General features: G+C 45.3%; 1 protein-coding gene across 14 annotated transcripts in view; it reads right to left on the reverse strand.

The window, feature by feature from the left end:
* The window catches only part of epb41a (erythrocyte membrane protein band 4.1a), a 53555-nt gene that overhangs the window by 23267 nt on the left and 18522 nt on the right, over positions 1-11766 (reverse strand). For 6 of the 14 annotated variants that reach the window (XM_086281068.1, XM_086281073.1, XM_086281077.1 and 3 more), the window contains exons 6-16: positions 11463-11538; positions 10727-10945; positions 9641-9728; positions 8967-9119; positions 8780-8877; positions 8524-8699; positions 7179-7420; positions 6617-6691; positions 5352-5396; positions 3107-3169; positions 2965-3012 (exon numbers count right to left, since the gene is read on the reverse strand). In XM_086281068.1, coding sequence (XP_086137194.1) covers positions 2965-3012; positions 3107-3169; positions 5352-5396; positions 6617-6691; positions 7179-7420; positions 8524-8699; positions 8780-8877; positions 8967-9119; positions 9641-9728; positions 10727-10945; positions 11463-11538 — 1283 coding nt within the window. The remainder of the gene's footprint in view (positions 1-2964; positions 3013-3106; positions 3170-5351; positions 5397-6616; positions 6692-7178; positions 7421-8523; positions 8700-8779; positions 8878-8966; positions 9120-9640; positions 9729-10726; positions 10946-11462; positions 11539-11766) is intronic. The other 8 variants (XM_086281074.1, XM_086281072.1, XM_086281071.1 and 5 more) reach the window with 5 other exon arrangements.

Genomic DNA, 11766 nt, shown 5'->3' on the forward strand with positions numbered 1-11766 from the left:
AATATGATACAGCACAATAGATACAGCAAAGAGAACAACACAAGTCCATTATCACAGACACACAGTGTGTTCAGCATGAGCGCTGCATTAGGGCCATGAAGGACATTCATCATATTAAAAATGTCCTTAACGACCATGAGTAATGACGATGACAGCAAAGTCCAGAGTGTTAAACATCAGACTGTGAGCGTAAACGACTGGGAAACAAATATACTGACTGGAGCCTGTTTACCGCAAAGACTCTGCTTCCTGCTCACTGGGTTGTTGATCAGATACAGTGGATGCAAAAGTATTGGGCCCCCTTGAACTTTCCCACATTTTGTCACATTACAGCCACAAACATGAATCAATGTTATTGGACTTCCAGGTGAAAGACCAACACAAAGTGGTGCACACGTGAGAAGTGGAACGAAAGTCAGACATGATTCCAAACATTTGTTACAAATAAATAACTGCAAAGTGGGGTGTGCGTAATTATTCAGCCCCTTCGGTCTGAGTGCAGTCAGTTGCACATAGACGTTGCCTGATGAGTGCTAATGACTACATAGTGCACCTGTGTGTGATCTATGGGGCGATCGTGGCTCAAGAGTTGGGAGTTCGCCTTGTAATTGGAAGGTTGCCGGTTCGAGCCCCGGCTCCAACAGTCTCGGTCGTTGTGTCCTTGGGCGAGACACTTCACCCGTTACCTACTGGTGGTGGTCAGAGGGCCCGGTGGCGCCAGTGTCCGGCAGCCTCGCCTCTGTCAGTGCGCCCCAGGGTGGCTGTGGCTACAATGTAGCTGCCATCACCAGTGTGTGAATGACTGGATGTAGTGTAAAGCGCTATACAAATACAGGCCACTTACCAGGCCATCTAATGTCAGTACAAATACAGCTGCTCTGTGACGGCCTCAGAGGTTGTCTAAGAGAACATTGGGAGCAACAACACCATGAAGTCCAAAGAACACACCAGACAGGTCAGGGATAAAGTTATTGAGAAATTTAAAGCAGGCTTAGGCTACACAAAGATTTCCCAAGCCTTGAACATCCCACGGAGCACTGTTCAAGCCATCATTCAGAAATGGAAGGAGTATGGCACAACTGTAAACCTACCAAGACAAGGCCGTCCACCTAAACTCACAGGCCGAACAAGGACAGCGCTGATCAGAAATGCAGCCAAGAGGCCCATGGTGACTCTGGACGAGCTGCAGAGATCTACAGCTCAGGTGGGGGAATCTGTCCACAGGTCAACTATTAGTTGTGCACTGCACAAAGTTGGCCTTTATGGAAGAGTGGCAAGAAGAAAGCCATTGTTAACAGAAAACCAGAAGAAGTCCCGTTTGCAGTTTGCCACAAGCCATGTGGGGGACACAGCAAACATGTGGAAGAAGCTGCTCTGCTCAGATGAGACCAACATGGAACTTTTTGGCCAAAATGCAAAACTCTGTGTGTGGCGGAAAACTAACACTGCACATGACTCTGAACCATCCCCACTGTCAGATATGGTGGTGGCAGCATCATGCTCTGGGGGGGGCTTCTCTTCAGCAGGGACAGGGAAGCTGGTCAGAGTTGATGGGAAGATGGATGGAGCCAAATACAGTTCAATCTTGGAAGAAAACCTCTTGGAGTCTGCAAAAGACTTGAGACTGGGGTGGAGGTTCACCTTCCAGCAGGACAACGACCCTAAACATAAAGCCAGGGCAACGATGGGATGGTTTAAAACAAAACATATCCATGTGTTAGACTGGCCCAGTCAAAGTCCAGATCTAAATCCAATCGAGAATCTGTGGCAAGATCTGAAAACTGCTGTTCACAAACGCTGCCCATCTAATCTGACTGAGCTGGAGCTGTTTTGCAAAGAAGAATGAGCAAAGATTTCAGTCTGTAGATGTGCAAAGCTGGTAGAGACGGACCCTAAAAGACTGGCAGCTGGAACTGCAGCAAAAGCTGGTTCTACAGAGTATCGACTCAGGGGCTGAATAATTACGCACACCCCACTTTGCAGTTATTTATTTGTAAAACATGTTTGGAATCATGTCTGATTTTCGTTCCACTTCTCACGTGTGCACCACTTTGTGTTGGTCTTTCACCTGGAAGTCCAATAACATTGATTCATGTTTGTGGCTGTAATGTGACAAAATGTGGGAAAGTTCAAGGGGGCCCAATACTTTTGCAAGCCACTGTACTTACACCCACTCTTTGGCTGGTGTGAAATGATGAGAGTTTATGGCTGTCAGAAAAGCTTGTTTTCTATCCTTCTTGAAACTGCTTGTTGCATGAAGTCAGTCGAGAACATGTTTTTCTCCTCAAACGTTTTGTGGTTTGCGATCAAATTATCAGTGAAGTTCACTCTTTTTGTCCAAATGAGAGCAGTGATGGTGTCACACATGGAGCTGATATTGGTTAAAAAGTAACATACACGTCTCTCCAGGACTCATATTCACAATCCCCTCGCTTAGCTCCGAATCAAACCTAAAGTGCATTAGCAGGGAGTCCCAGCCTAACACCGAGTGAGTTAAAACTTTACTGATGCTTCAACGTTTCTCTTGTTCCACACTTTTAAGCTCAGAGCTAAGACACTTTATGAATAACTTATAATTGTGACAGTTTTAGTCCCAACTTTAAGGGGAAATTCTTAAAAACAAATTCTAAGACTTTTCATAGGATGTTGTCACCAGGAAACAAACTCTTAGTACTTCAGAGTTTTGTGAATCCGGGCCCAGGAGATGATGTTATACTGGGTCCTCTGATAACCAATGAAAAAGGAATACAGCGCCTTGCTCCTCTCGACCAATCACAGTTTGAAGTGAGTGTTTATGTCGCACTAGAGCTCCAACATTTCATTCTAAGAAACATCACTGACGTAAACCACAGACGGAGGTTGGAAGGACGATGAATGCATACGTTAGTGAACTTTCCTGGAGATGTTTCCCAGTCATCTATCACACGGACAAACACAATGTGAAAGTAAAGTGAAGCTACTTGCATGAGAGTCAGACAGGAAAATGGTGCATGCCAACCCTTTAGGGTTAAACTAGGAAGAACAAAAGACAGAACAAAAGAATGAAAGAACTAAAGAACGGAGCTGTGACAGCAAACGACGCTTATTTAAGACTGAAGATACAAACCTCCAACATTAAATTGCTATGTCTGATATAAATTGTTTCACCCTCAAGTTTCTTTGATCTTTTCTGTGGAAATGAGGAAAAAGGAAAACACTGGTTTAACATAAGAACTGGTTCGAACATTTCACATGTGATTCTGAATAGTGTCCCATGAGCACGACTGACCAATGACATGAGCCGTATCAAAAACGAGCTGTGCAATCACAACAACAATGCAGGCTGCAGCCCGACTGCGTCCAGCTCAGTAACGTTAACAACAGTCATGTGTTTGACGCAGCAGGCTGGGACCCAGTTCCTCTCCATCCCCACACTCAGTGAGCTGGTGAAGGCTCTCTTAACTGCACTAAGGCAGAAACACTGGAGATTCTGAGGAACCTCGCTTTTTACAACTAAAACAGGAAGTTGGCTTGCTATCAGCCTCTGCAGTGATTTATACCGCTACCAGCTGAATGCACTGAGATCCATCACCTGTTATTAAATGCACCGATGGTTCAACACTGATCTTATTCTTCTTTCTTAATAGAACTAAATCAATATTTCATTTTGATCATTGCTGACACAGTCAGTGTGAAATATACTGGACACAAACATGGATGGCAGCCTCACAGCATCGTCGGTGCAGATTTAATGTTGGAAGGCTTTATAACCTGATGTGGCAGAGTGTCCACACAGAAATATGTAGGGATCCCAGGGGAACTAGGTCGCATATTTGCTGCACATCTATGGACGGCACATTCTGTGCATGCAAACTGCTGCAGTGGCAGTGCGGTGTGCAGGAAGTGCAGGAGGATGCGTGCCTGTCTCCTGAGTCAGATCTGGAACTAATGCTTTCAAAAAATCAAACACTATTCAGTGACTATTTCAGGTGTCTCGTAGATGGATGAAAATACCTGAATGCCTCTCCATGCCATGAGCCTAGCTCTTTTTAATTTAAATACATCTGCATTCAGTTTAAAACATGTGTGGACAGTCAGAATGGTGAGAAGGCAACATGAAAACATTTCAATCATATTTCAATTTAAAGCCCAAAGAACGTAAGGACATTATGTGAAATGTAAATAAATGTATAAGTAGGATTCAATGATTTTCAACTCTCACATATTTTACTCTCAGCTCAGAAAACAGTATGTTTAAACTGAGACGTCTTAATATTTTATGAAAAATAAGCTCCTTTTGAATTTGATGGCAGAAAAACATCCAAAAACAAGTTGGCATGAGGGCAACACAAGGCTGGAAAAGTCAGTGGTACTAAGAGGAAACAGCTGGCTTGCTACGTCAAGCAACGAAGAAGCCGTGTGTGAATATGATGCAGAAAGGCTAAAGTCGTCTCTGTGCAAAGGTTAATTAAATGGACTAAGGAACCTAGTCCATAGAAACAAAGAGGAGAGGAACCAAAGCCTGCATCCCTGATGGTACGGGGGTTAGGGTACACACACGTTTCAGTGTAACATCTGCTCCTATCCAGATGTTGTTATCATGGAAGAGCTTCATATTTCAGCAGGTCAAACTGCTCGTATTACCACAACATGGCTTCATACTGTCCAGACTGTCCTGAACTATCCAAACCTTGAGAACATTTGGGCCGCCGTGTAATGACAAAACTAAAAACACTCCCGAGCAGCCACAGAGCTCCACAGCATGCTCAGGACAGGCAGCTGCAAAGCTGCAAACACGCTCCTGTCCCAGCTTTGTGCACACGTGTTACATCATATCACACAGAACCAGTGTTTTTCATTCAAATGTGAAAACGTCTCAGTTTAAACATTTTGGTCTTTTATGTTTTACTGTGAATAAAATACCTGTTTATGTTTCCCTCTTTTTCTTTATCCTGACATTTTTGGAACTGGGGCTGTGTCGTCCCGACACATTACACTGGTTATAGGAGCCCACTTTAGCCCACTTTAGAGGCTCACACTTATTTACACATCCAGCACTTACAGATAGAAAGAAAGAAACTACTACAATAATATAATAATAATAACAACAATAATCAAAATAATAACAGTAATAATACGAGAGAGCCACTTTGTCCAAGAGCTGCAGGCAATGAGAGATACAGTTCAAACTTGCAAAGTTGAATGATTTATGATTCAACTTCAGAAAAGCTCAGAGAAAATACAGCAGCATTCACAGGGAAGCAGGCAGCAGAAATAATGAAACAACCAAGGCAGCAAATCACTGTGTCAAAATAAAGATGAGCTGATGTGTAGCTGATGCAGGGATCACAGCGCAGCAGTGACACGCTAACCTTCCTCACTCGAACCATCTCCATCTTTCTGTCCTGAAGAGAGTGCTGCTCTCCCATCAGAGGAAACACAGGGGAACATGTTACTGCAACTCAGCAAAACTCAGTACACACACACACACACACACACACACACACACTCACACGCACACTCACACACACACACACACACACACACACACACACACACACACACACACACACACGCACACACACACTCACACACACTCACACACACACGCACGCACGCACGCACACACACACTCACACACACACACGCACGCACGCACACACACACTCACACACACACGCACACACACACTCACACACACACACACACACACACACACACACACTCACACACACACACACACACACACACACACACACTCACACACACACACACACACACACACACACGCACGCACACACACACACACACTCACACGCACACACACACACTCACACACACGCACACACACACACACACACGCACGCACACACACACACACACTCACACGCACACACACACACACACTCACACACACACTCACACACACACACACTCACACGCACACACACACACACACACTCACACACACACTCACACACACACACTCACACACACACACACTCACACGCACACTCACACACACACACACACACACACACACACACACGCACACACACACTCACACACACTCACACACACACGCACGCACGCACGCACACACACACTCACACACACACACGCACGCACGCACACACACACTCACACGCACACACACACGCACGCACGCACACACACACTCACACGCACACACACACACACACTCACACGCACACACACACACTCACACACACGCACACACACACACACACGCACACACACTCACACACACACACTCACACACACGCACACACACACACACTCACACACACACTCACACACACACACTCACACACACGCACACACACACACACTCACACACACACTCACACACTCACACACGCACACACACTCACACACACACACTCACACACACGCACACACACACACACACGCACACACACTCACACACACACACTCACACACACGCACACACACACACACTCACACTCACACACACACACACACACTCACACACAGATACAGATATTTCTTATATACTATACACATATGCAGATCCAGTTATAAAAACGTCTGTAATCTTTAGGTGGTCTGATCCATCATGCAGCAGGTCTGATCATGTACAAGGAAAACAAACCTGGCTTTTTCGTTCTTTTTCCCCATTAGTGATGGCCAAAGACGGGGCATGCCTCCGCTCTCTCCTGCCCACCTTCTAGTACATTAAACAAAACTCACATGCTGAGGATCAACTTCAGGAAAAACAGGACAACAGCCTTCATATAGTTACAACCAAGGGTGAAGTAGCCAGAGCGCTGGTCTGTGTTCACTTTGCAAATGTAAATAAAGTTGTAGTCCAGCGTAGTACAACAGCTCCTACTGAGCACAACTGAAGGCAAGTTAGCATAAACTGACAAGCAGCAGTTCATTTCCAATCAGCATTTTAAACAAAGGACACTGAGTCCACAGGGGCCGTATTTTCCAGGAAGAGAGAGGAGAAAAGCTAAGATGTGATCACTTCATTTATACAAAGTTATACAGGAATTGTGCTGTAGATGTACAGCGCTCACCCAGTGTCTGTCAAGCTGAACCTCTCTCTCCTCTCTGGGTTGCTCTGGTCTTGTGAATCTCAGATTATAAATTATGCTGAGGTATTTTTTCCCAATAATAAGTAGAGTTAAGGCTCGGTGGTAATCCCCTACCTTAATCTCTGGAGTAGACTTGGCACTGTGGCTCTTGACGCTGTCAGTTGTCAGACATTGTGCCAGTAGCTCTGCCTTTCTGCTGGAATATCGGTGTCCTCTGGGCGTGGAGACATCGTGGTGGTCAGAACGAGGCAGGGTGGGTAGCAGGGGTGACGGGGTGGCCTCCCCAGGTGACACTGGTGACATAACAGGGGCACTGACAGGACGACTGGACTTGTTGTCGGGAGTCGACACCATTGCTAGAATGGAAGAGACGATAGCCTCGCTTTGTTTTTGGAAACCATTCAACAATAATTCTTTATGATGTAATTTATCAATAAACACTACTTGGACCCATTAATGTACCCAAGGGTTTAGGAAGCAAGTCAACTGAATCAGCTCAAAAGTACTCGTACTACAAAAAGCACCCAGTCCGAGTGCACTGTGTGCTGCCACTGTGCTCTTGGCAGCTATCTTTGTGAATCAGTCTTTGTATAGAAATGTCACTCAAATCCTGAAACACATCAAAGCCACCAGCTGACTGTAAAAAGCAAAGAAGCCGACACAGAACACACGTATACACGTGAACGGACTGATTAACCCTCGAAAGCCTAAACCTGTTGCTGGCGTCAAACAGGTGTTTGCAACTTTTCTTCCAACATCTGTAACTCCTGGACCTCAACTGAAAGAATTACAACAGGTTGTGAAAGCAGCAACTCTGTGCTTTTTAGTCATATTAGGGTCATTACAGTAAACGCATGTACGGCGCCGCAGCAGCCCTGCAAAGATCACGGTCTGCTGAGAGCCTGCCTCCCTCCTCCTGCTCCATCCCCAGCACCTCTTGCATCACAGAGGTGCAGGAGAGGCATTCCTCCTCTGTCCCCTCCTGGCCAGCTGTGTCTCAATCTCAGTCACACACACACACACACACACACACACACACACACACACACACACACACACACACACACACACAGACACACTATCTCGGTCTGCTGCCTCTGAACATGTCTTGTATCATTACTCGTTACTCGTGCTCATGTTGGTTGTTGTTGTCTTTCAGCAGGTGATGAAGCAGATTTTCCCTCTTCTTCTGTTAACTTTCTGCCAAATTCTCTTTCTTTTGCCTTTTGTCCGCCGTAACGACCATAATACTACTGAAAAAGCACAGATAATTTCAGGAACTGTTGGAATTTTTCGATTGCACCAGTGGGTCAAGAGTTTTGGCTAAAACCGATGGCAGCATGGGCGCACCCAACCGTTTTATACATACAGGTCTGTTGTCGCTGTTTGCCCAAGGACTCATAGGCCAGACTGAAAAACACGAGTGCAACACAGAGTCCGTCTGTTAGTAAAGGCGTACCTCCATCCAGACTGCGAGAGTTCCTCTTGCTGGAGGAGCGCTGGAAAAGGGGAGCTGGTCTGTCAATCAGAGAGCTAGCCTGTCTGGTCTGCGCCTGAGTCCGACCGCTGTAACGAAACTTCGAGCCCAATGCTAGGAACTTCCTTGGGGTGGTGGCCATCTCAGAGGAGGTCAGCCTGCACATAAGAATATTGATCTTCAGCTCTGAAAAAAGCCACAGCTCCTTCAGAAATGCAGCACGATGAGAATACAACACCTGAAGAAGGTGTGATGTTCGACACACACTTTCCACAGCTTTTTGGCTGCCTTGTAGTTGGGAAGCTTGAATCCAATGGCACTCTCATAATGTTCCACCTGTTAGAACAGACACAAACCTGCTGTGAACAAGACTAACAGACCTTAGAAGGACGAAAAACAAAAAGGACGTTTTTGTGGCGGTTTACCTCGGATGGTCTTATTTTGATGAAGAAGCTGCTTCGTTTGTATGAGACTTTGAGGACTTTGGGCCAGGGGAAACGGTTGATCCTCAGTTTATCTTTGTAAACCATCAGACCACTGGCACAAACCCCCAGTATGATGTCAACTCCATCCAGATCCTAACAGATATTCAGAATGAAAGAAATAACTCCTAAAGCAATGTAGGCAAATAAATAAACAGGAGATACTGAATGATAGAAAGTTTCCAGCCCAGTCAGCACGCAGTGGTCTAAAGGATGCTCCTTGGATCACTACACCTGGTTATGTTTACTTCATCTAGACTGTTAAGCTCTTTGCTGACTGGTGGTGCAACCGACGTGTGCTGCTCCCAAGCATCCACAGGGGGGCAGTATCATCTTCAAAGTGCTCTCCTATATTTATTTTTAATACCTGCTCTGATGTGAGGAGAATGACCTTATTTCTGGTGTGCACACTGTCACACTGCACAGACGCCACAGGGAGCACCACATTCATGCCGACATGTTAGAGGACAGGTTCTCTGTGAAGTACGTGAACTACCTGCTCCCAAAGTTAGCATGGAAAACAAGGGTGAATCACTACTCACTATTTATTGATTGGAGCAGTTAAAAATAGTCTATAAGGAAGAACAGGAATAATAAGAGCAGCTGAGGATGCTCACCTTGGCCTGGTGGAGGTCCACTCCATACATGGAAAGTTTCTTGGCATTCTCCAGGAACATCAGATCTGCCTGCGCTGGGCTCATGGATCTGCGATGGCACCCCAAAGAAATCCAAAATCTTTAGCTTCTGTGACACTGACTGAATCCACACTTGGATGTTAAATGTGTAACGGCGTCAGCTGCTTTACTACATGTTTCACTTTAGAAACAAGTGTTTCCACTGCAGCTGCCTCCACCAGTGTGTGAATGTGAGAGTGAACTGTACAGCGCTTTGAGGGCCCTGAAAAGTGCTGTATAAATGCAATCCATTATTATTATTCCATGAAGCTCACACACAACTTGACCGTTCAATTATTTCTGATGTTTGTTAGCTTAACTTCCCTGTCTGCAAAGACACATGTCACATGTTAGTGATGCTGCGGACGTTTCCGTCTATCGCATGTGACCGATCGACGGTTTCGCACAAACCTGAGATACTGACAAGTTTTTTATCTGGACGTGGACATAATGTGCAAACTCTCAGCTTTCATTTGAAGGTATTCACATCCAAATTGGATGAAGGGTTTATGAGCGTCAGCTCCTTAACATGTGCCACCCACTTTTTACAGGGACCAAAAGTAATTGGACAGTTGATTGACAGGCTACTTCATGTGCAGGTGTGGGTGATTACGCCGTTACGTCATTATCAATTAAGCAGATAAAAGGCCTGGAGGTGATTTGAGTGAACAGAACAGACAACATGTGGTCAGAGGAGCTCATGCAGGTGAAACAGGCCATCCTTAAACTGTGGAAACAGAAAAACTCATCTGAGAAATTGCTACAATATTAGGAGTGGGAAAATCTACAGTTTGGTGCATCCTGAGAAAGAAAGAAAGCACTGGTGAGCTCAGCAACACAGCAACTCGTGAACTTTACATAAATTCTCTGCAATAAGTGGCAAGACAGTGGCCCAGCGGTCACTCCAAGAGTGTACTGGGTTCAAATCCACCATCATCCCAGTGAGAATGTGGTCGCCATGGATAAGTGGAAGAAAATAAATGGATGGATCTACAACTAATGAAATAAGAGTTCCACTGGGTGACTGACCTGTATGTGCGGTGCAGCTCCATCATTTTGTCCTCCAGCTCCTTGGTTTGACCTTGGGCCATTTTCATTTCTTTAGCATATTCACTGCCGTGCACTTCAGGGTCATATTCACCAAGTTCTGACTGCAAAGCGTAGGAGCCCAGCAGAGCCAAAGTAACGAAGGAGCAGGGAAGGCGGCCCTGGAGGATGTCCTTTCGCAGTTGGAGACAAAGATAGTATCTGCAATGCACATGCAGTTCTCACATTAATTATAGATAGATGGTAAAGGACCTGGATTAATACAGGCGTACTGTGAGATGTGTTAAAGCCCCAGAAAACTATGGTGGAAACCAGAGTCAGAGCTGAACTCGCACGCTCACTGATGAACGCATCAAAGGTATATTTGATCCAGCTCGGACTCACAGAGGCTGGTCGGGTTGTTCCCGGGAAAAATTGCTTCACCTACTGAAATAATACATAACCAATGTCAATCTGGAGAAGGTCAAATAATACTGGAAGGAAAGATGGAGGCTCCACAGGTTAGAAACAGACATGCAGCTTGGATCCATCTGTGCCGCCATCTGACTGACTGAAAACTTCTTAAATGCCACAGAAAGCTCTGAAGCCTCCAGCTGATAAACTGGACGCATTTTCATCCTTGTGGGAACTAAAAACACACACATGGACTACACACCCCGTCCACTGTGTGACACAATAAAACTATTTTCACCAGTGGGAGACTGGATATGTGCTGTACCTTGTGATGTCTTCTGATAGCTGGGCTGGGTCCGGTGGATAGAATTTTACATTGAAAGTGAAATTATAGTTGGCACCTTGAGAAAGAAAGGAAGGAGTGATTAAACGATTGCCCAGACTGGTCGGAGTAACCCATGAATATGTGTGCAAAAATCTTTATTTCCCTGCTCACACAAATCTACCACTGGATTTATGAAACGTGGCTAATTTTATTAATCATTCTAAATCAACAGGCTCATGAGTTTTACTTGCAATCTGCATGCTGCCACACTCATGCTTCTCTTTATAAGGAAACACATTTGTCT

The sequence above is a fragment of the Aulonocara sp. 'chitande type north' Nkhata Bay genome, linkage group LG22 (genome assembly GCF_057382095.1).
Source record: "Aulonocara sp. 'chitande type north' Nkhata Bay isolate Kocher_YH1m ecotype deep benthic linkage group LG22, A_spYH_male_GT1.1, whole genome shotgun sequence".
In the NCBI taxonomy this organism is placed as follows: Eukaryota; Metazoa; Chordata; class Actinopteri; order Cichliformes; family Cichlidae; genus Aulonocara; species Aulonocara sp. 'chitande type north' Nkhata Bay.